Source organism: Dromiciops gliroides, chromosome 3, assembly GCF_019393635.1.
Source record: "Dromiciops gliroides isolate mDroGli1 chromosome 3, mDroGli1.pri, whole genome shotgun sequence".
Taxonomy (NCBI): domain Eukaryota; kingdom Metazoa; phylum Chordata; class Mammalia; order Microbiotheria; family Microbiotheriidae; genus Dromiciops; species Dromiciops gliroides.
The window spans coordinates 450,265,923-450,289,465 of record NC_057863.1 but is presented as its reverse complement, the minus strand read 5'-3'; the positions used below and the strand labels follow the sequence as shown (position 1 = coordinate 450,289,465).

Genomic DNA, 23,543 nt, shown 5'->3' with positions numbered 1-23,543 from the left:
TGCTGCTCATCACTCTTAACCTGCAGTAATGGAAGGTAGCAATTAAAATCCACTATTTTCCACTAACAGTAATAATAACAGCTAACATTTATATGGTGCTTACAATGTGCCGGGCATTGTACTAAGCATTTTGTAATTATTCTCTCAATCAATCCTCACAACTGCCCTGGAAGGTAGGTGCTATTATCAATCCTAATTTTCAGATGAGGAAACTGAGTCTAACAGGTGAAATGATAGGCCCAGGGTCACCCAGCTAATAAGGGTCAGAGGTCACATTTGAACTCAGGTCTTCCTGACTCTAGGCCCAATGCTCTATCCATCATACCACCTAGCTGCATAGTGGAGAATATCAATCATCCAGCATTTATTAAGAACCTATATTTCCTAAGGGCTTATTAATAGATTAATAGTATCATAGATTTATACTTGAAAGGAATTCATCACATCTGCCATTGTTTCAGTTAGAAGAAGGGGGATGGGAAATAATTCTAATGGTGTAACCAAAATGCTATGTAATTGAAATTCTAGAGAGAATTATACCCAAGAAAACTTAGAGCTTTAGGCAAAGAGTAACATTTCTGCCAGCTGCGCGACACAGTGATTGCCACTTAACTGCCTTGTGGCCCAGGCAACTCCCTACAACATACCTCCTGAGTCATAGGAAGCTTGTCCTCTGCATTGGCAAGGGGAGTTCACCTAACAAGAGTTCCCTGTGCTAATGAATAATTCTTTGGATGGGAATCTGAAAAGGGATGTCTATTCATAGAAGTCCTGAGAATGTCTTTAAATAATTATCAGGACTTTTACATTTAGATTTCATCTAAAAGATGTATGTCCAGGAGTCCTAATAATCCTGAGGATAACTTCTTTACTTTCTCATATGCATAGTCTCATGTACCCTTGAGCACAGTGTGTGTATATCCCTTGAAAATTAATGAGATTCCTGCAGAAGCTGCATAAATTATAAGATAAAATGATATTATAGAATTAGGTTTTACTTCATCTTTATAATGGAACTATTGTATAAACCAGCTGTCTATATTTTCTTATTATCATTTATCCTCTTTTGCTATAGTTCAATTCACTGGTACTTATGTAAGTTTTAAAATATGGAATCTCCTTAACAAATGAAAATCTCACTAACAAATCCCCTAACAATAAAGGTGCTTTGGGGGCAGCTAGGTGGCACAGTGGATAAAGCAACGGCCCTGGATTCAGGAGGACCTGAGTTCAAATGCAGCCTCAGACACTTGACACTTACTAGCTGTGTGACCCTGGGCAAGTCACTTAACCCTCATTGCCGAAAGAAAGAAAGAAAGAAAGAAAGAAAGAAAGAAAGAAAGAAAGAAAGAAAGAAAGAAAGAAAGAAAGAAAGAAAGAAAGAAAGAAAGAAAGAAAGAAAGGATAAACAATAAAGGTTCCTTATAGAAAGTCAAGCTTCCATCCTGGCTAAGATTCTCAGACAAAAGAGAGCCTCTGTGTATTTGTCATTGGCTTCATCCAATACCTAGAAACCTGTCTGATAGAACCTTCCATAAGCATGTGGCATCCCTCTGCTATGCCCTACCTCAGCTTCTGGGAGGCAACATGGGATGGTAGATGTACTGGGTCTGGAATCAGAGGACATGGGTTTGACTTCTGATTCTTTCACTTACTTCCTAGGTGACCTTGGGAAAGTTATTTAACCCCTCTGGGCCTCAGTTAACTCATTTGTTATATGAAAGGGTTGGACTAGGTGATCTCTAAGGCCTCTTCCAGTTTTCAAGTTATGATCCTATGATCATTGATCTTCCCTTCCAACTTCCACTAGACTTATAAGATCAAATATTATCTTAAGTTAGTATTTATTTGAGCCGTAGTCCCAAGTATTCAACATCCCAGATAATACTTATTCTTTTTGTATAATTTCTACTGCATTCTATTCATTAATACGGGTGTTAGTATAATCATAATTGTTATGGTAAAAATTTTGTTATGATAGTAATGTCCTCAATAGAAGCCCATAGACACCAAAAGACTGCTGATTATGTGAAGATGCTTCTGGTAACGGCTTTTTTAAAAGTACTTTATCCAAGCCTTGACAAGAATTAGGTTCATAAAAAATTATTATCTCTTATGGTATTACCACCATGCCAAGTTTTTATCAGCCCTTTTCATACTAATCAGTATCCTGAAACTGTTCCCTTTGATAACAATATCAGAAGCTCAACACATAGAACCAATATCATGGACCACATATTCAATTTAAAAAAAATTTATGGAATAAAACAAACATTTCCATAACATAGTATAATAAAAAGATGATTGCACATGAAGCTGTAAATCTACTATATACAACTTGCTATTCCTTTTAAATATACAATAAAGTTATCATGTAAATTTCTTTTTTCTTTCTTCCCCCAACTACACCCCATTTTCAGTTTTCATTAATATCCTTACTTTTCTTGGTTTTTGCATCATTTGATAAAAGTAAATCACTTAAAGAGACAACAAAGGATATAATTCCAAACAAGTCTCTAGTTTCTTTTTATTTCTTTACTTATAGGCTATCCTCAGTAACATAGTTCATCTCTTTTTCCTAAGTCAAATTTTATTTTTTCAGTTAACAATTATTTATTGTCTTTCTTACCATACTCCTCCCCAAAACAACATCAACAAAATAAATATAAACAAACCCCTTGTAACAAATATGTGTAGTCAAGCTAAAATTTTTTTCATATTGCTCATATTCAAACTGTTTATCTTTTAATATGATAAAACTGAAAACAAAAATAGACAATGTTTAGCATTTCTAAATCAAAGTTTCTTAGCATTTCATCAAACATTGTACAACTTTTATAACTTTTTCAAGACTTTCTAGACCAGTCTCAAATCCTTCATTCCATGATCTGAATTCCTTATCCCCTAGATTAATCTTCTAGCTTCTCCAAAAGTCACAGAATTTCTATTATTTAATGAGTGTGTTACCTTAATTATGATTAACCTAAAAGAAGACTATTTAGTAACAGGAAAAGAGAAAGAGAACATGGGAATTGCCAGTATTGTGGACAATTGTGGAAAGGAGTTTAGGTTAAATACAATTCTCAATAATGTATCTTCTAAAACATAAGTCAACAAATTCCCTGTTAAATATTGTACATGTAGGGTTCATGAGCTAAGAATGGGTTTTTTGCATTTTAAATAAAGATTTATCATATTTTAAAATGTAAAAAAAAATTCTTAGTTTTGGAGTCATATGAAAATTAGCAGTGGGCCAGATTTGGCCACTGTCGCATGTGACCATTGTCCTAAGGTGTGAAATATTTACTAAAAGCTAATTGAAGGGTGGTATTAGAGAAAGGGTGGATCTTTTTTAACATCTTAGTGAATTGAGCAAAGATACTTTATTTGGAAATATTTCTTTGCTGCTTTACAGTTTATCTTCTCAGGTTTTAATTTCCCACACATAAATAGATTTCTGTTCCTTAGAATTTCACTTGATTTGGCTATTTTTCCCCTTATTTTCTATTTGGGTCATACCATTTGGTTGCTATGGAAATGATATTCATGTCAGAAACAAGATGATGCTATCAGGTGAAGAATAAGCTCTAAGGCTGATGAATACCATACAAGTCCAACTTACATGCAGACGTCATATGTACATTATGCCCTTGTTGGGGGTGGGGTGTGTGTGTGTGTGTGTGTGTGTGTGTGTGTGATATTTTGCCTCTGAGTCTTAAATAATTTTACAGAGTGTTTTATTACTTTCTAATCTTTTCACTATTTCTAGTGAATATAGTACTTTGCACTTCTTCATTTAATCAAAATGTTGCTATCATGAACACTTTCTAAATTATCCTTATGCCTACATATTTCCTTGATGTTATACCATATTTTTCTGGCCTTCTGAGATAGCAAAAATCAGATAATTTCTGATGGATAGTAATCTTTCAAACAGCCTACCTTCAGATAGAATTAAAATTCTATAATCATGAAGAAAGCTACATAGGAGTAATAATAGACTATAGGTTTAGTTACCTGATAGTTTTCTGAAAGTCATTGATTCATTTATATAGAAAACAATAAAAAATTAAAACTCTGTATAACAAGTAACAAAACAAAATCTGCTTCCTACTGACCTGTAATATTGTGCATATTGTGCAAAGAGCTCTAAACAACAGATATATAAAAATTTCTTGAAAACTTTAAAGTTCTCAGATAAATTACAAATTTTCCAAGTTAAATTGAAAGCTGGAATCATATCTATTTAAAACATAGCTATTACATTATAGACATAATTGTACTTAGCTTGGGTGATTTTGGAGAAGATCATACCAAATTTGGGCTAGTGAATAACTAATCTTTTTGAAAAAACAAACCATAAAATTAGTAACAGATTAAAATTGGCTCATCATAACCATTTCTCATTTATAGAGAGGTGATTAAATAAATACTTCTAATTATAACAGCGATTGAAGTGAAAAAAATACTTAAGAAAATGTTAACATTTCTATAATTTATGACCTGACCATTGGATAAACTGGGTCATTCACTTATTGTAAATAAAATACTCTTCAATTTTCTGAGACAGATAGAAGAGTCGAAAGCAGGGAGTGAATCAATCAGTTCTTTCCAGCTTGATTTGTTTTATTTATTCATGAAGACTGTAATAAAATATTCAGAAGGAAGAAGAGAAGCAGTTCCTTGTACTATAATTAAATAGATCTAGAAGCAAGATTGATTTTATTTTTCTCAGTGCTAAAATCAGCATCTTCAGCTTGCTGTGGTCAGTGGTGATATTTTACTGTGTTTATTTTTTATTCTTCAAGAATCTAAATGTAGGTAAGTACTTTATATCTTTACTTTCTATTGGACTTATATTTGTAATTAGCTTCGAGAATAAGGGTCATCAAATTCTTTAGTCCTGAGTTACACTAAGAAGGCTGTGATGTCTTGGGATATTCCTAGAACAGCTAAAGTTTAATTAGAGTAGCAGAAAGAGATGAGGGGAAAAGGGAAATAGGAGAAATGAAAAGAGGGAAGAATAAAGGTAGGAAGAAATGAAGCAGGAAAGAAAGATGGAAGGAAGGAAGGAAAGAAAGAAAAGGAGGGAGGGAGGGGGAAAGGAGCAAGAAAAAGAGAAGAGGAAGAGAAACAAAGAAAAAGGAAGAGGAAAGGAAAGAAGGAAAGGAAAAAATGGAAGAAATCAGAGATTCATATAATGAGTACTTTCTTTTTTTTTTTCTTTTTTTTGTGGGGCAATGAAGGTTAAGTGACTTGCCCAGGATCATACAGCTAGTAAGTGTCTAGTGTCTGGGTCTGAATTTGAACTCAGGTCTTTCTGAATCCAGGGCCAGTGCTTTATCCTCTGCGCCACCTAGCTGCCCCTCAGAGTACTTTCAATAACTATTTCATATGTCACATTGTGGTACCCATGCCAAAGGTTGCTTATTTCTGTTAAGGAATGGATTTTTTTTCTGCTTGTAAAATGAAAAGTGCAATTGTATGTATATTATATATATATATATATATATATATATATATATATATATATATATATATATATATATATAATACAAGTGCATAATTCTCTTCTCTCCCCTGTCTCTTTTGCTTTTAATAGTCTTTATTGAGCATCCGTGGCTCTCTTTTTTCTCCAAGACGCAACAGCCGGACAAGCATCTTCAGCTTCAGGGGTCGAGCAAAAGATATTGGCTCTGAAAATGACTTTGCTGATGATGAGCACAGTACTTTTGAGGACAATGACAGTAGAAGAGATTCCCTGTTTGTTCCACACAGACATGGAGAACGGCGCCACAGTAACGTTAGTCAGGCTAGCCGATCATCTCGGGTGCTGCCCATATTGCCAGTGAATGGAAAAATGCACAGCTCAGTGGATTGCAATGGCGTGGTTTCTCTGGTTGGTGGACCTTCAGCCCTTACATCACCAACTGGGCAACTCCTGCCAGAGGTGATGATAATTAAAACTTGTTCATAAGAATGTAAGAAAGCTGGGATTAGCTAGTTCAGACTTGAGTGGATTTTCCTACTTTCTCTAGGGAGATATGTACAGACTAGAATCCTGAATATTCAGGAGATGGGCTAATCAAGCTTAGAAAGCTGCTTTTAAATGCATTTCTTCATCTGTTTCTAACAACATTTCTTCAAGGTATGGATTCTACAGGTCCTGTTATCCCCATTTTATAGGTAAGAAATCAGAAGCTTCAAGAGGCAAAATATGTTGTGAAAGGTCACACAGCTGGGGCAGTCTAGAGGCAGGATTCAAGCACAACACTCATTAATTATACCACTTTACTCACTGCTCTGGCTTAGCAAAACAAACCTTAGTAGTATAAAATTCGATTAGTGCAAATTAATTGATTTAAAGACAGGAAAATCAGAGTTTACAAAATAATTAGCTAGTTTAGCAAGCCGATCATTACTAATAATTAAGCAAAGTAAATTTGTAACTTATGTGGACTAGAATGTTATTACTGAAGCACTATACTGAAATATAATCTATTGTTATCTATAAATAGGACATTATTTTTCCCACAAATGATCCACTTCAGCCCTGTGTAAAGTTGTCTATCAGTTTGGAATTAACTGATGAGTATACACAATGACACTTTTTGTTTAACTGCCACCACACAGGGGTGGCAGAAGTCATTTTAAGATATTGGTATCACCAAAACCATTGTTTGTCATGTATTTCATTTTAAATTGCTTTCTGTTTCAGAAGTGTTTTCACTGTTTTGTCTGTTGCAAGACCCCAGATAGTCTAACAATATAGAAACTGTTTCAAGTGTCACTTTCTGATGATGTGAAGAAAAGCAAAAGTGGAACTGGAAGAAAATTTCTGTTAGGATAGCAAGGCAAAATGCTTTTAGATATTTCTTTGACAGAATAGAAAGACTCAAATGGAAGTGAGTAATTGAAGAGACAGCACGGAGTAATGGAGATAGCACTAGACTTGGAGTCAGGAGGATATGAATGTTTTATTAGCTGAGTGGCCCTGGACAAGTTACTTGACCTCTATGCCTCGGTCTCTTCATCTGCAAAATGAGGGGATTGGATAACTCCTAAAGCCCCTCCAACTTCAAATCTATGAACCTATAATTCAATTCTTCAAATAGTTATTAAGCACCAACAAGGGCAAAGGCCTGTCCTAAGTTCAGGGAAACAAAGACAAATCAATATAATAAGCATTTATCAAGGACCTGCTTCATGGAAAGCAAAGAAATAGTACCTGCCCTCAACAAGTTGATATTTTGACGAGTCAGTTTCATGGATTGTAATTTTTAAAATTCTGAGACTATTATCCACTTCACGCATTTTTATCTAGTACAGATTATTAATGCTACAGAAGATGCTAAAACAGAATTAAAAGGATACAGTAAGTTTTCCATTCTCTCTCCTATGAAGGAGCACTTAAACATGGACAATAAAAATTAGTAGATCTGTTTTCTACCTGGGGGCTTTCCTATGTGGCAGATTGTCCTGGAAACCACAATCAAATATTGAGAATATAAGTACTAGAAATATCCAGAATGGACAGAGATGGCTGTAGGCAGTCTGTTCTGCCCTATTCTAGCTAGCCATTTCTAAATTCTTTAATCTACTGCAGTGAATGGCAGAAAGATTCCTGGGAAAGCAAACACCACTGCCTTGACTGATGGCTAAAAATCATGTTTACATTCATGAAATGGGGATATTGGCTAAGCCATGAGTAGAGAATCAGCAAAACTCACTCATAAACCTGCTGTTTCTTAATATAGAAATTAAGACAAAATGTTTAAAAGAAATGTAAGTCAGGTTGGGGACAGTTTTGGGGTGGATGGAAGGAAGGAAGGAAGAAAGAAAACCGGAGGGCTTTGGGAGGGATAAGAAGGGAAAGAGAACAGCAGGCAGACTCAAAGTGAGATGAGGGAACTGGCCCTTGGAGCACATGATAATGTAGAAAGGAATGTACTTTGTACATATTATATAGTTTGTTTAGGGATGAACCTCATACTGAGAATCATCAAGCAGTAGATTATACTACGGAAGTTTGGGAACAGATATGCATATGTAAATGTGTATATACAAATGTACACATATATATTTTAAAACCCATTATATATGCACATGTATGTATACATCCTTATATATATACATACATACATACAAATGCATACATGTACGTGTGTGTATTTCTCCCCCAAATAGGGACAGATGCTCATTGAAGTAAGATGGTAGATATAATTCTGCCTAGACAAAGATGGGTAGATTGGGTGATTTTTCAGTGATTCCTTTCATGCCATCATTTTTTTTGTTTTTGTGGGGCAATGAAAGTTAAGTGACTTGCCCAGGGTCACACAGCTAGTAAGTGTCAAGTGTCTCAGGCTGGATTTAAACTCAGGTTCAATCCTCCTGAATCCAGGACCTGCACTATATAGCTGCCCCGCCCCCCGCCATGCAATTTTTTTTTTTTTTATAATTCAATTAACTGGAAAATGCTTGTTCCAAAGACAAAATTTAAGCAATGTTATAAGCCTTGAGGTACAACTTTATCCAAAGGTGTATTTCATGTATTATATTTGGGTTATTTCTTTGCTTCTTAATTTTCCATTGCTTCTAAATTTTACTTTAAAATTGATGTGAAAATACTCAGTATAGGAAAACATTCCCAAGAAATATCTGATCCAGAATTTACACTTATAACGATCATGTAAAAAAACCTGAAAATAACATATTTTGATGTAATGAGGGGAAAAACCTAAAAGATGACCTGTATTCATTTTGAGTAGTAGAACTAGATTTGAATGGTTTTTTCTTTCCCTATGTACCATTCACTTGATCCTTCAAAGTAGAGATATGTTGCATTTCTGGAAAGTTTAATTTTGGCATAGAAAATAGTCTTAATTTTCATTAAACCATAGAAGCACCAAATCTATATATATGTCAAAATATGTCATATAGAGGGACATGTCAAAAGAATGTCAGTTACATATGCCTATATGTCAATTATATATAATTGACATTCTATTGACTTACATCTTAAATATAATTTAGGTTTTTAGCAAGGAAGGCATACTTTTGTTATCACTTCATTGTTAGGCAAACAGATCAATTATAGAGTTTCGTTTAATTAGTAATACTTAGAAATGTAATCAATAGCTTATGATTATATTTATTTTTCTTTTAAATATATTTTTATTTGTTAAATATTTCCCAATTTCACGTAAAACAAATTAACATTCATTTTAAAAAACTGAGTTCCTAGGGGGCAACTAGGTGGTGCAGTGGATAAAGCACCAGTCCTGGATTCAGGAGGACCTGAGTTCAAGTCTGGCCTCAAACACTTGACACTCACTAGCTGTGTGACCCTGGGCAAGTCACTTAATCCTTATTGCCACACCAAAACCAAAAAACAAACAAACAAAAAAAGAATAACTAAAAAAAAAAACCCTGAGTTCCAAATTCCCTCCCTCCTTGAGAAGGAAAGCAATTTAATGTCAATTATATATGTGAAGTCATGTAAAACATTTTTCTATACAGACTAAAAATATAAGAATAAATAAAGTATGCTTCAATCTGCATTCAAAGTTCATTATTGATTCTATTGACAAAAGAAAGTTACTTTTTCTGTGGGAATGTTAATGGAAAATGATAGGTCAACTTGATAAATCCCTTTATAACTTGTACTGAATCATATGAAGTCTGCTTTCTTACATATATCTTATAATTTGACACAAGACAATTGACCAAAAAGTAGCAGTGAATTACATTATATCCAAATCATAGAGAGGGCTAGAAGAAACCTCAAAAATCCTCCACACCTAGTCTTAGACATTCCCCCTGTATTCACTGGCTTTCTGTAATGGCAGACTAAGAGGACACAAGTGTATTTACCCCACAGATCTTCATGAAAACCAAACCAGAACCAAACTAAGAAAAAAGGAATTGTATCACATTTTAAATTTAGCACATCTCCTTTTTGGTATTAGTCATCCCTCATTAGAAAGATTCTTATCTCTTTTAGCTCTGGAATTACTAGCCCAGTGCTTATAGTTATGTTAATCTCTTCTTTTCCAAGTCTTCAATGAGGACTACCTGGGAACATCCTGGAGAGATGAGAATCTGCTATATTGTTTTCAACATTTCCCCAAAATGACATTGATTATTAGCCCCTTAGCCATCCTTGATATAACATCTTATGTTAAAAACTCAAAACACCTTCCAAAAAGCCTGCCTTAAGTGCTCTGTTTTGAAACAGCATAACACACATTCTTTTTGCAGTGTGACCTGCTTTTGTTAGGAATGCTTTAGGAATTGATTGATTTCCTTGTGCTAGAGGATGATGGCTCCTTGATTTGGAATGTTCTTTTCAGGGCACCACTACAGAAACAGAAATAAGAAAGAGACGATCTAGTTCTTATCATGTGTCCATAGATTTGCTAGAAGACCCTTCTGGAAGACAAAGAGCAATGAGTATAGCCAGTATACTGACCAACACAATGGAAGGTAGGTAGCCAGTTTTATACCATACTTGCTCAGTTGGCAATAATGCCCCACCAACTGCTTTTATGAATTCCCAGAAAATATTTCCAGACTTGTTATTTCACACAATGTTTGCATCTTTTACCATCAGTATGTGCTCTCTGGTAAAGATTTCCCATTTTAGCCTCCTGGAAATTGCTGCAGATTCCAGATAAATGTAAGTGTCTTTGTTTTGGGGGGGGAGGGTTGTTTTTGCTTTTCTACAGATAAAGCAATAACATGTTTGTAGCATAATGTGGAAAGCAGTTTGATAATAAATACATTTAGAGGATGTTAACCCAATAAAGTTATGTTCAACAGATGCAGCTTGAAGTATGGATTCTCTGTTTTATGCAAGAAGTATATTTAACTCTCTTAGTTAGCCCAGTTTGAAATAAAGATTTCAAAACTAAAGAGTTTTTTTTTCCTTTCAGCTGTTTTAGGTCAGATAAAGTGCACCTATGTAGATTGTTATTCCAGACCAGATATAGTGTTTTCCTTATAGGTTCACTTTTAGTGGCATTTTCATTTCATTTCATATTTAAATGGACTGAAACTTTTTCCCCACTATTTTGGGAATACTTCTGTGTGCAGTATGTTCTAGATTTTCTTATGTGACCTTCTAGAGACAGAATGGGTTTTTAGGGTATATGTGTGTATGTATATTTATGTGTGTCTGTTTGTGTGTTTGTATGCATTGTTTTGAGTTAACTCAGTTGCTCACAATATCAGGTAGATTCTTGCTGGATTTTTTTTTTCAGTCTTAATGAAGACTCATTGAAATTTTTTAAGGTGTCAGAGGCCTAGAAGTCACAAACCATAAAAATCCTAGAAGTGTAACTATACAATATTTATCACAGTCATGTAATCGATATGACAAGTCCCGGTTTTCTTAATTTCCTAATGCAGTAACAGAAATCGTTTCATTGATTTCTACTGGAATATTAAACTCTAGTACGTTCTTCCCTAACCTCGCCTGCCATTAGCTTGCACTCCTTCTCCTCCCCCAGCTGCCAGTAGCTTGCTCCTCCCTGTCCCTCCAGGTAAAGTCTTTTGAAGATTCTCTGGGCTTCTGCTCCTTGCCATAGCAAAACCACTGAGAGGAAGCTGCCAGTGGTTCTGCTACCGATGTCAGCAGCATGGCTGCTCCCTAAAGCAGGAAGTAGAGAAGGAGACAGGGTAAGTCAAAATAATAGTAATACTTTGCACTTTCAATACTATTAATTTTCAATAAATATAAGAAGTTATTTAGAAAAACAGCAGCACAGGATTGGACTCTTCTAATCATTAAAAGTTATCTATATATATTCAAAATAAATACACGAAGAACTCACTCATTTGGAATCCATAAGGAATAGAGCATAGGATGGAAATATGACCCAGGAATAGATTCATTCATACATTCAACATGTGAGTTCCAACAGAATCCAAAATGAGGCACTGGGAGAGATAGGAGTTTATATAAGAAACAACCTTATCCTAATGAAATTTACAATACAGTGATAAGACCCAAATGCAGATGACTATGTCACCTAAGTGCATTGGAACATTAGAAAGAGGTGGCCAATGGTAATTTCTTTGTTCACATTTTTTCTAAATTCAGAAACTTTGACTTTTTCCCTATTATTTGCTGGGAAGATTCAGTGTTATTACTCTGTGACCCTTGGACTGATCACTAACTTTTTCATCCATTTTCCATTAGTTATGTAGAGTGAGAATCTGGTTCTTCTTATACAGTAACATCCAAATTTTTCAATTTGAGATTTTCTAACAGGTTGTGTGTCAGGAAAATTGTTGACATCTGACTTTCATAGCATTGATCTGTACCTTTCTGGTTTCTCAGAAACAGTGGAATGATGATGTTTTTGTTCATGTAATCTGACTGTTTGAAAATATGTTCCTTCTATGTCTAACCTGAGGCTTGTTTACCTTTATTTTTTTGAGTGGTACTTTGTTGATCTGACTTATTCCCCACTGTCCTCCCCTTCCCCCCCCCCCCATTACTACAGTCAAGTCTTAATTATCCAGGATAATAAAAGGATACAATAGCATGGTTGACACAAAAAGAGCAAGCAATTCAAAAACTGTTTGATTTTAAAATGCATTGCATTATTTTTCTTTGGCTAATATTAAGTTTAGCTTGTATTTCTTGAATATACATCAGTTGAGAGGGTTAGGATGTAAATTAGAAGCACTTTGAGTGGAAAAGATTAAATATTTACTGTGGCTGATCCACTGAATGTTTAATCCACATAGATAATTGAGATATGGCTGTAGTTCTTAGTCCTTTGCTGGTTGTATTGTTTTATATTCACTTTGTGGGATGTATTATACAAATATGATTTTATTCTAGTGCCCAAATTTATCTGGTGTAAGGATAAATAGAGCCTGCTCTGTAGATGCAATGATAGATTTCCCTTTTTGATCTTTTCTCTTTGTTCTTCTATAAAATTTATGTTCTTTTACCAAATGGAAAGCAGATGGTGATTTTTGAGAATTTTAATAGCATATTAAGAAAAAAGGTAACTGAAAGTATACTGAAAAAGGATGATTTTGTTGCTTTGTGTTTTGTTATGTGAATCAGCAACCACTGTTGATAATGTTTCATGATCCATTGTACTAGAGAATATTTTATAATAGTAAATGGAAATCCACCCATTAATCAGTGTACAATATCAGGTTACCATTTGAATTCTAGAAAGTGTTTATAAAATGAAGGCTACACATTTGTTTTCAGTAAGCTCTCACTGACTGTTAAAGATGGCTTTTACTAGTTAAAATTTTTGTTCTTAGAATAAAACTGTGCATTAATATCTTTGACATCTCCAGACATTTAATAATTGTAATGACCATTCACTTTATATATTCAACAAACATTTATTAAAAATCTATTGTGTTAGTTACTAAAATTACTATGCTGGGCACTAAAAAGTAGATTTATGTTTATATAGAATTTAATTGTTACTGTTACATCTGTTATTTTATTTTATTTTCACAACAAAAAGTAAGGCAAATAATTCAATGCCTTTATCACAGATAAGGAGACTGAACTTCAAAGAATTTAAATAATTTGTCACAGGTCATATAACTAACTAGTAGATAGTGGAGTACAGCACAGGCTTACTGACTACAGATTGGTTTTTGTAAGACACTTACAATAATATCTTTAGAAAATTGAGAATTTAGTAAGTGTAATTAGCACTAGTTAGTTAATTAGTTGTAACCTCAGTTGTCCATTTTATATCCCTATTCTTATAGTGAATCAGCTGATTAGGAATTTTAGTTTTGAATGTGAACTATCTGAGTTGATGGAAGATTAAAAAAACAACATTTTGTTGGGGTGCAGCATAGGTTTGTTAAGAAACACTGATCCCAATTAAATTGACAGGAATTATCAGCTGTTAGATGCAGAAATTGGATAGGATTAAAAACAGATGTGGGCCTTTCTCCCATTTAGTCTGTTAACAAGCATATATTAAGTACTTGCTAAGTATATTAAGTACTTGCTAAGTATTAGGCACTGTGGTTGGCCCTAAGGGTACAGAGACAAAAACTAAATAACCCCTGTTCTTAAGGACTTTACAATCTATGGAGGAAGGTAAACATGTCCATCTGTAAGTGCTGAAGAGCTAGCAAGATTACCCTTGCATTGGTCAACAACACTCACTTGTCAGTCATTCCTCGGTCTGCTACTCAATCCATTTTTATCTGATAATCCTGAACTCTAAAGCAATCCAATAGATGTTTCCTCATAAATTATTAAAATTTCAACATATGTCTCAATCAATATCAGAATCCCTGAACGTTCATCAAATAATATTTATTCAATAAGCTGGAGAAACTTCTTTTCCAAATTGCAGTTATTTCTCACCATCTCCTAGGAATAAGTAAATATGAAAGTTATTGAATATGCAATTTATTAACACTCAAGTTAATAATAAAACAGATATTTTACAGTATTTTAGCTGCAAGAATGTTCACAGAGTCACCTCAAGCCTCTTCACTTCTGAAAACAAAGTCTCCCACCATTAGTTCACTCAGGATAACAAAGTTTTTTTTCACAATATAATGGTTACAGAGGTTTCATAAAGAAAGGTATATCTAACTTCTTTCCCTTTGTTTTCTCAGCATCTCAGCAGATATGACAGGAAATTTTTATCTTGATTTTTCTCTCAAATCCCCATTTTTAATAGTCTCTCTCCAGACTTACTCTTCATAAAATTTTCTGTATAATGTTTCTTCATAAAATAAGTTGAAATTTCTAACAAGAAAGATATTTCCCCTCACCTTCTTTCTCCATGCCTTTTCTATAAAATCCTCATAATCCTCATGAATCAAAGATAGTCCTGCATACTCCCTGAGTTCATAGGAAGAAACACCTCATCTAATGATACTTAAAACTATAATTCCTAGCTTCTTCAAGAGAAAGCAACTGTTTCGATAGCCTCTGTAGGACAGGTTTTTGAAATTGGTTGTACATAGGCATATAGTAAGTAGATACCAGGTAGCAGCTAAGGGGATAAAAAAGGGCTTCATGTAGAAGGTGGCACTTCAACAGGCATCTTAAAAGAAAATATTCTATAAGGCAGTGGTGAAGACCATATCATATAATTTAAGAGCTGATTAATGAGACAACTAACTCCACAGCAATTTGTATTAATAATGGAAGCATGTAGACTTCTAAGTGCTTGGTATTTCCATTATTTCTTGTGGTCTCTAGTTAGTAATAAAATGTGGAAGGCATGTGTGAGGTGGGGGGATGGGGAGGCTTAGAAGGCTTATGTGCAAAGTCATCTTGTGGACCTGATTGGTGAGTTTCTGACTTTGGCATGTTATGATAGACATTCTGTCTTATTTTAAAGAACCAATAAATACCTTTCATCTAAGAATCCGAGGGTTAGGATCACTAGTTAAGTTTTAGTATAACATCTGTGAGTAAATATTCTTGATAAGCACTAATCTAAAACACAGATCTTGTACTTACCCTTAACATCAACACTACTTAGTTTTTATTGTGTTTATTTTTATTATAAAAGTGAAAGATCATTGTTTGAGAGTTGAAGACTGCAGACGGAATTCAGATAAGAAATCATAAATTCTCCACTTTGGAATTTGCAAAGTATATCAAGATATTACTAATCCATCTGTACTACACAGCAATATGAGATTGCCAGAATATACATCTTAAATTACAACCTGCTTTGATCTCATTGGCTGAGGTCTCAGTAGGTAAAATGTCCTCATTATTAGCTCATGATATCACGTTAGCATTTTTTTTTCTTTAAGTTTTAAACCAAGGGCTGTTTAATATGGAACATATTGAGTACTATATTCATGGATATTCCTCCCTTTTTCTTCCAGAACTTGAAGAATCCAGGCAGAAATGCCCACCATGCTGGTATAAATTTGCTAACACATGTTTGATCTGGGATTGCTGTGAACCATGGCTAAAAGTGAAGCACATCGTCAGTCTCATTGTGATGGACCCATTTGTTGACCTGGCAATTACCATCTGCATTGTCCTGAATACTCTGTTCATGGCCATGGAACATTATCCTATGACTGAACAGTTTAGTGGGGTGCTTTATGTAGGAAACCTGGTAAGACTGACTACTTGAGTGCACCTTTTCTCTTTAAAAGCAAACACGAATGCTCTACTGGATTCCATTATTTATTCTTCAGGATCAAATTAAATTTGAAATTACTATCATAGTTGACCAGTTATAACTGTGAGAGCAAAAATCTTTAAAATTGAAGCTTAACTAAAATGTATTTGTGAAGCTAGTTAAAGCTTTTTTTTGTTTGTTTTTGATTGTCCCCCCCGCCCTGGCCCGGAGCAATGAGGGTTAAGTGACTTGCCCAAGGTCACACAGCTAGTGTCAAGAGTCTGAGGCCAAATTTGAACTCAGGTCCTCCTGAATCTAGGGTTGGTGCTTTATCCACTGTGCCACTTAGCTGCCCCCCTAAAGCTTTTTTAAAATGACATTCCTTGGTTAGGAATGAAAGTAAACTGCCTCATAATTATATAGGCAATTACTAATTTCTGAGGAAATAGTTATAACAAAAATTCTGACAAAACAGAATATTTTCATTAGGACACATCTATACTTGCTGACAAAGTAGAAGCTACCCATATATTACTCATTTAAGTAAATTTCAAAAGTCATTTGTATGGTTTTAAAGGAGTAGTTGGGGGACAGGGAATCATATTATATAGATTTTTATTTCCATATATCATTCTAAGAATTATAGGTTTCCTTTATTATTTTTTAAAAATATCCAATGCATATATAATATTATGTTGGTCATGGTGAGGATATGGTCTCTGGACTCAAGAATTTATTATTTACTGATAGAATAAATGTATACCAACAAAAACATAGTTACCTATATAATGGACTCATGAAATCTTTGTACAACTCTAAACTTGACAACTATGAATGTATATACATTGAAAACAAATGAAAAGTTATATAAACATGTCACAAAATTTTACCACACTATAAATCAAATTCCTAGTCTCATAAATAACCTCTTTATTTCTTCACACATTACTAATTTTTTTTCAAACCAGTTAAAAACAATGTATTTCTAGGTTAAAGCTTAGTGATTTTTAAAAATATGTGTCTCATGCTCCTGTCCTTAAGTTCCTTCCATGCAGACCACACAGATAAATTCCAGTTTTATCTTATTTTACTGGCACATGTAAATCCACCATTATTCAAGTTTAAAGCCAATGGAATCAAATCACTCTTGTAACAGGTTTTTATATAGAAGAAAAGAGCATTGTTTTTATGCTCCCATATGGTGCTAGCTGAGAAGGTAAAACTAGCTTACATGAAAAGAGAAAAAGCTTAAGTGCTCAACTGTGAGCTACTTGACTGTAAGTACAATGGAAGTTCAGAAAAAGTGTGACTTGGAGTAGTTGGAGAAGAATTCATGTAGGATCTATTCCTGAACATATACATGTAGGTAAATCTGGATTCATTCATTTCTTTCAACAAATTTTTATTGACATCTACTATTTACAAGCCACTGAGCTAGGTGTCCTATATTCATTTAATAAAGAAGAAGTTATGGCCTATGCTCTCAAGAAGCTCATGCTTTGAAAGAGAAGATGATGATACAAATAACTGTAATGAAGACTAATGAATTATAAATGCTATCAGAGAAGGCTACAGACAATCTAGTAGAGGTCAAAGGAGGGAAAGAGAATGGCTGGCTGTCATGATCAAAGAGGCCTCATGGAGGAAATAGCATTTGAACTGAGCCTGGAAGGACCAGTAAAATTTTAATAAGTAGATTATACATAGAAGGAAATGGAGTGAGTGAAAGAAAAGAAAAGGAAAGAAAGAAAAGCAAGTACTGTGGAGTACTACAATGAATAGACAGGCTACCTATACACTATCAAGTAATCCTTATATAACATTCCAGGATTATACAAATCCCTTTTAATTTTTTAATGATGGGCAATCTATGGAGTTGATGTTTTTGTGAAGATGTAGTCATGAATAATTACATTTATTTATTCATTTATTTGATTTTATTTTTATTAATTTTAATTTAATATTATTAAATTGATTATTTTGTTTCTTTTAATTTATATAGTACTCTATGGTTTGCAAAGCCCTTCATAGGTGTAATAACTTGATCATTCGCATTTTTGTCTTACTAAGAATGAAAGGTTCTAGGGGTTTCTTTGGTGGGAAAAAATTTTTATTAACTCTCAGACAGGTCTTTTTCTGGTCTTGTTTCAGGATAGTTGTACATTTATTTACATTATATCAAGTATGTATAACATGTTTACCATATTTAAAATTCAAAAGATTAAAGCAATTCAAGGATATAAAGCACTGAAAATATGGTATTACCAAAATGATGTAGGAGCAGGTAGGTAGAGCCTGGAATCAGGAAGATCTGAGTTTAAATCAAGCCTCAGACACTTATTAGCTATATGATCCTGGGCCAGTCACTTAATTGCTGTCTGCCTCAGTTTCGTCATCTTCAAAATTGGAACAATAACACCTACCTCCCAGAGTTGTTGTATCAAATGTGATAATAATTAGAAAGCAGTTAGTATAGTGTCTTGCATATAGCAAGCAGTATATAAACGTGAGGTATTTTCATCATCATCACCACCACCACCATTTTAGTGTAACAAAAAATATAACCCTAATTCCTTCTCTGAATCATGGACTCATATAATCTTAAAGATGCAAGAACCCATGGAGGCTGTGTAGTCCAACTGAGCAAGAATCCCCCTATAGCACAGCAGTTAAGTGGTCATTGAGCCTTTCCTTGAGCATCTCTAGGGAGCGGGGAAACCACTATCTTCTGAGGCAATCCACTGTATTTTGGACAACTCTTGAAAGTTTGCTTTTTCATCTAGCCTCAATCTACCTCTCTGAAACGTTCTTGTCTAAGTCTGCCCTCTGGGATAAAAAGGATAATTCAGATTTCTTTTCCAAATGATGAGCCCTTCAAATACTTGAATACATAATCTTGTTACCCTTAAATCTCTTCTCCAGACTAAACAAACTTAGTTCTTCAATGATGCTTACTTGGCAGTCTCAAGGCCCTTTTAACTGTACTGTTTATCTTTTTCTGGATGTTCTCAATTTTTTAAGATCCTTCTGAAAATCTAAAGACAAAACTCTCGATATTATATGACCAGGACAGAGTACAGTGGGATTGTCATTTCCCTAATTCTGGATATTATGCTTATCTTAATTCATCCTAAGATTGCATTAGTTTTTGGCTTGCTATATAACTCTAGATTTATTCTGAGCTCTATGACCACTAAAATTCTATATCTTTTTTTCAGACAAACTGCTAAATAGCCATGTCTCCCCATCTTATGCTTTTGGGCTGATTTCTTGAATTCACGTGTGATACTTAACATATTTTGCATTAAAGGTCATCCACTTTGCAATGTTTTCCTTTTTCCAGTCTGATATCTCTTTACCAGTTCAATGTCACTTTTCAGAGATCACTGATGGGGGCTCAGCAGTCACATCAGCCAATTTTTCCATTTCCCTAAGCATAAAATTCAAGAGTGGTGATTTGATCTTTTTTTTTTTTTTAATGAGATATTTTATTTTTTCCGTTACATGTAAAGATAGTTCTCAACTTTTGTTTATACATGCTTTACAATTTCAGATTTTTCTCCCTCCCTCCCCTCCCTCCCCCCTCCCCTAGACAGCAGTGATTTGATCTTAACAAGAAGAGACTGGTACTTACTGTTTCCCTACTCATCATCTTTGGATCCTATGCTTAATCACAAATATTTTCTTATTCTTCTCTTAGTAGAAACCAAATAACTATATAGTCTATAGTCTACAAGCTATCATGTATTTTATATCCCAATATCTATACCCATGTGATATTAAATATTTAGCTAAAAATGTAACAGAAGTTATCAAGGTAGCTTTGTTTAGAAATGTTTAAACATATAATTTCTTCAATATAGTTGGTGCTAAATAACTATTATTAATATCAATAAAATGAATTACCACATCTATAGAGTATATTATAGCACATTCTTTTGGGATCAGCAAAATAAGTACCATATTTTTAAAATCTCCATCCTGAGGTTTATAGATGTGTCTGTATTTTACAAATAATAACACCAAGCAAACTTATACTCTTTAATATTTCCTGATTCATGAGTGTTATGCTGTATCTATGTGGTTTCCAAAGCAGCTAGCAGCTAGCAGCTAAATCAAAGAACTTGTCAATTCATCAGGATAAAAGTCAATTGATTATGAGATCATAATGTCACAAATTTAGAGTTGAAAAGTAATCAAATTTAAAACCAAAAAGTTCCTTAGATATAATGTAGTCTAGCTTTCTCTTACAGATTAGGGGCACATAGAGATTAGGTGATTTGTGAAAGATCATACAAGTAGTAAGTGGTGTAGCCTCAATTCTAAGGAGTTTTATTTTCTGATATGTTATCTAATGCTCTTTTACTAAAGCATGCTTCCTTTACACTAGGATTGGAAATCACTAGATTAGAGACTGGTGCTATGGAAATCAAGGTTATGGTTTCAAGGACCCATTAGTTTTACTTTGTTCTGTGAACACAAAGTAAAACCTAACTTTAGTCATCTCTCACAAATGAACTTTTGGTCAGCAAGAGTAAAGCCATTACTATTATGTAGGGAATCAAGGCATTCATCTGAGGTGGTGCTTGAGTTCTGCTTCTGCTTTCAAATTGGCAGTGACTCAAGCAGGTAGAAGATGAAAATGAAAAAGGTTGCTGGTGCCAGCTGGAAATGATAACAAAATAATAATAATAAGCATTTATATGATTTAAGGTTTGTAAGTTGCTTTGCAAATATTATCTCATTTTATCCTTATAACAACTCTGGAGAAGGATTATTATTATCCCCATTTTAAAGACGGGGAAACTGAGGAAGACAGAAGTTAAATGACTTGTCCAGGGTCCAAGCTAGTAAACGTCTGGGGGTAGATTTGAACTCAAATTTGATTCCAGACTGCAGGTCCATCCCTCTAGCCACTGAGAAACCTAGTTCTCTCCCTAGCTGGTACTCAAAACATCAAAAGTTCATGTATAGGGAGCACCTAAGTGGTACAGTAGGTAAAACACTGGCCCTGGATTCAGGAGGACCTGCGTTCAAATGCGGCCTCAGACACTTGACACTTACTAGCCATGTGACCCTGAGCAAGTCACTTAACCCTCCATTGCCCCACAAAACAAAACAACAGCCAAAAAAAGTTCATGCACATACAATCAATTTAATAAATCAACCGTTCAATAAGCTATGTGCCAACCACTGTATTAGGTACTAGGGATACAAAAAGAAAAATATAGCTTACATTCTGGTTGGATACAAAGATGCTTATAGAGAAATAAATACAAGATATATGCACAAAATAAAAAGAGAGCCATAGCTGACCCTACCTACTGAGGGAATCAGGAAAAGTCACTTAAAGAAAGTGGTGCTTGAATTTCTTGGAGGAAACCATTGATTACAAAGGTGAAGGTTAAAATGAAGTGAAAGAGTATTTTTGATATGAGGGAAAACCTGAGCAAAATCACAGAAGCTGAAGATGAAATGTTGTATGTGGGACACAGCTAATAGGCTGTCTTGGCTGTGTCACAATGCATAAGGAGAGAATTATATAGAGTCAACATGGAAATTTAGGCTGGAGCAAATTGGGATTTAAGTCCCAAACTGAAGGGTATGCATTTTATGTTTGTTTTTTGGTTTTGGTTTCGGTTTTGGTTTTTGCACGGGGCAATGAGGGTTAAGTTACTTGCCCAGGGTCACACAGCTAGTAAGTATCAAGTGTCTGAGGCTGGATTTGAATTCAGGTCCTTCTGAATCCAAGGCTAGTGCTTTATCCACTGTGCCACCTAGCTGCCCCTGGTGTGCATTTTATCTTAAAAACAATGTTGAGTCATTGACGTTTTTTGAGACAGACAGTGACATGGTCAGGCCTGCATTTTAAGAAGATCAGTTTGCTAGCTCTGTGGAAAATGGATTGGAAAGGGGAGAGGGATAGATGTGGGGAGAACAGTTGAGGCTATTACAACATATGTGTAAAATTTAATGAAGGCCACAATGAGGTTACTTACGAGAAGAGAAGAGATGCAAATGAAGTTAAAGGTGTGTCATCTCTAATATGTAGCAACTTACTGGATATGAGAAGCGAATGAGAGTGAAGAGTAAAGGATGACTCCTACCCTATAAATCTGGGTACATATAAAGACAGTGGTGCCCTCTATAGAAATAAGAAAGTTAATTGGAAGAATAGATATATGGGGAAAGATAGTGAGTTCTGTTTTGGACATGTTGTATGAGCTGCCTATGGCACATTGCAATTAGAGATGTAGCAATGAAACTCAGCAGGAAGATGATCACTGGCTCTGGAAATTCGGGAGTCATGTGAATAAAAACGATAACTTATAGGGTCATGGATTTAGGACTAGAAGGGACATTTTAAGTCATAAAATACAACCCCTCATTTTACAGATGAGGAAACTGAGGTCCCAAGAGGTTAAATGAACTTCATCCAGGTTCACACATCTAGCAAGCATTTGAGGCAGAATTCAAATGCAACTCTTCCTAAATCCAACTCCACTACAGCACCTTGCCTTTCAAGTTAAACCCTTGGAAACTGATCACCAAGATTTTATAGAGAGGAGATGGGTTGGATAAGTAGGAAAAGAACCACAATGACAGAACAGTGTCATAAAAATTCAGTGAAGTATGCAAAAGGAAAAGATGGTTAGATAGTCTAGTGTTACATAGAATAAAGATCAAGAAGGAAGAGGACAGAAAAAGTCACTGGATTTAGTAATAAATGGGTTATTGGTGACCTTGGATAGGACAGGTTGTTTTTTTTTAATTAAGAGATTTAGACAGAAACCATATTGCAAAGGGTTAACAAGTGAGTGGATCCTGAGAAAATTTAGCCAGTGCAGGAAACTTGTTTCTTGTAGTGTGGCCTTTAAAGGAAGAAGAAATATAGGACAATAACTTAAGAAGATAATAATGTCAAGATACATTTGTTTGTTTTCAAGGTAGGGAAGATGTGAGCATGTTTAAAGCAGCAGGTAAGAATCAAGATATGAAGAGGTTGAATGTCAGGGAGATTATTGAAGGGGGAAGATAGCTGAAGAGACAGGAGGAGATAGTATCAAGGGCACAAGAAAAGGAATTGGTATTGACAAGAAAGGCCACCTCATCCTTTCAAATTGGTGCCTAGGAGAGCCTGGGGGATGCTGGCAAGATGATTTAGAGTATGGAACTGGGGATGAATGGAAGTTCTTAATGGATTCTTTGAAAGAAGATAGTGGCATAGATGTATTGGGAAGAAAAAGGTTTGGAATAGCAACTGAAGGGAGCATGATAGAGAATTAATAAAGGGAGAGTAAAAGGATTAATGTGCAACAGTGAGGGCCTAGTTGAAAAGAGATAATATAAATTTTAGTGAACACTCTCAATAAGATTGTTTTATTTTCTCTAGGAATCTTCAGCACAGAAGAATAAACAGAAAGGTCTAAAATAGGG

General features: G+C 34.6%; 1 protein-coding gene across 3 annotated transcripts in view; it reads left to right on the top strand.

The window, feature by feature from the left end:
* Window positions 1-23,543, top strand: part of SCN2A (sodium voltage-gated channel alpha subunit 2) — a 165,206-nt gene that overhangs the window by 72,261 nt on the left and 69,402 nt on the right. For all 3 annotated transcript variants that reach the window (XM_043997571.1, XM_043997573.1, XM_043997572.1), the window contains exons 12-14: window positions 5,603-5,950; window positions 10,353-10,485; window positions 15,862-16,100. In XM_043997571.1, coding sequence (XP_043853506.1) covers window positions 5,603-5,950; window positions 10,353-10,485; window positions 15,862-16,100 — 720 coding nt within the window. The remainder of the gene's footprint in view (window positions 1-5,602; window positions 5,951-10,352; window positions 10,486-15,861; window positions 16,101-23,543) is intronic.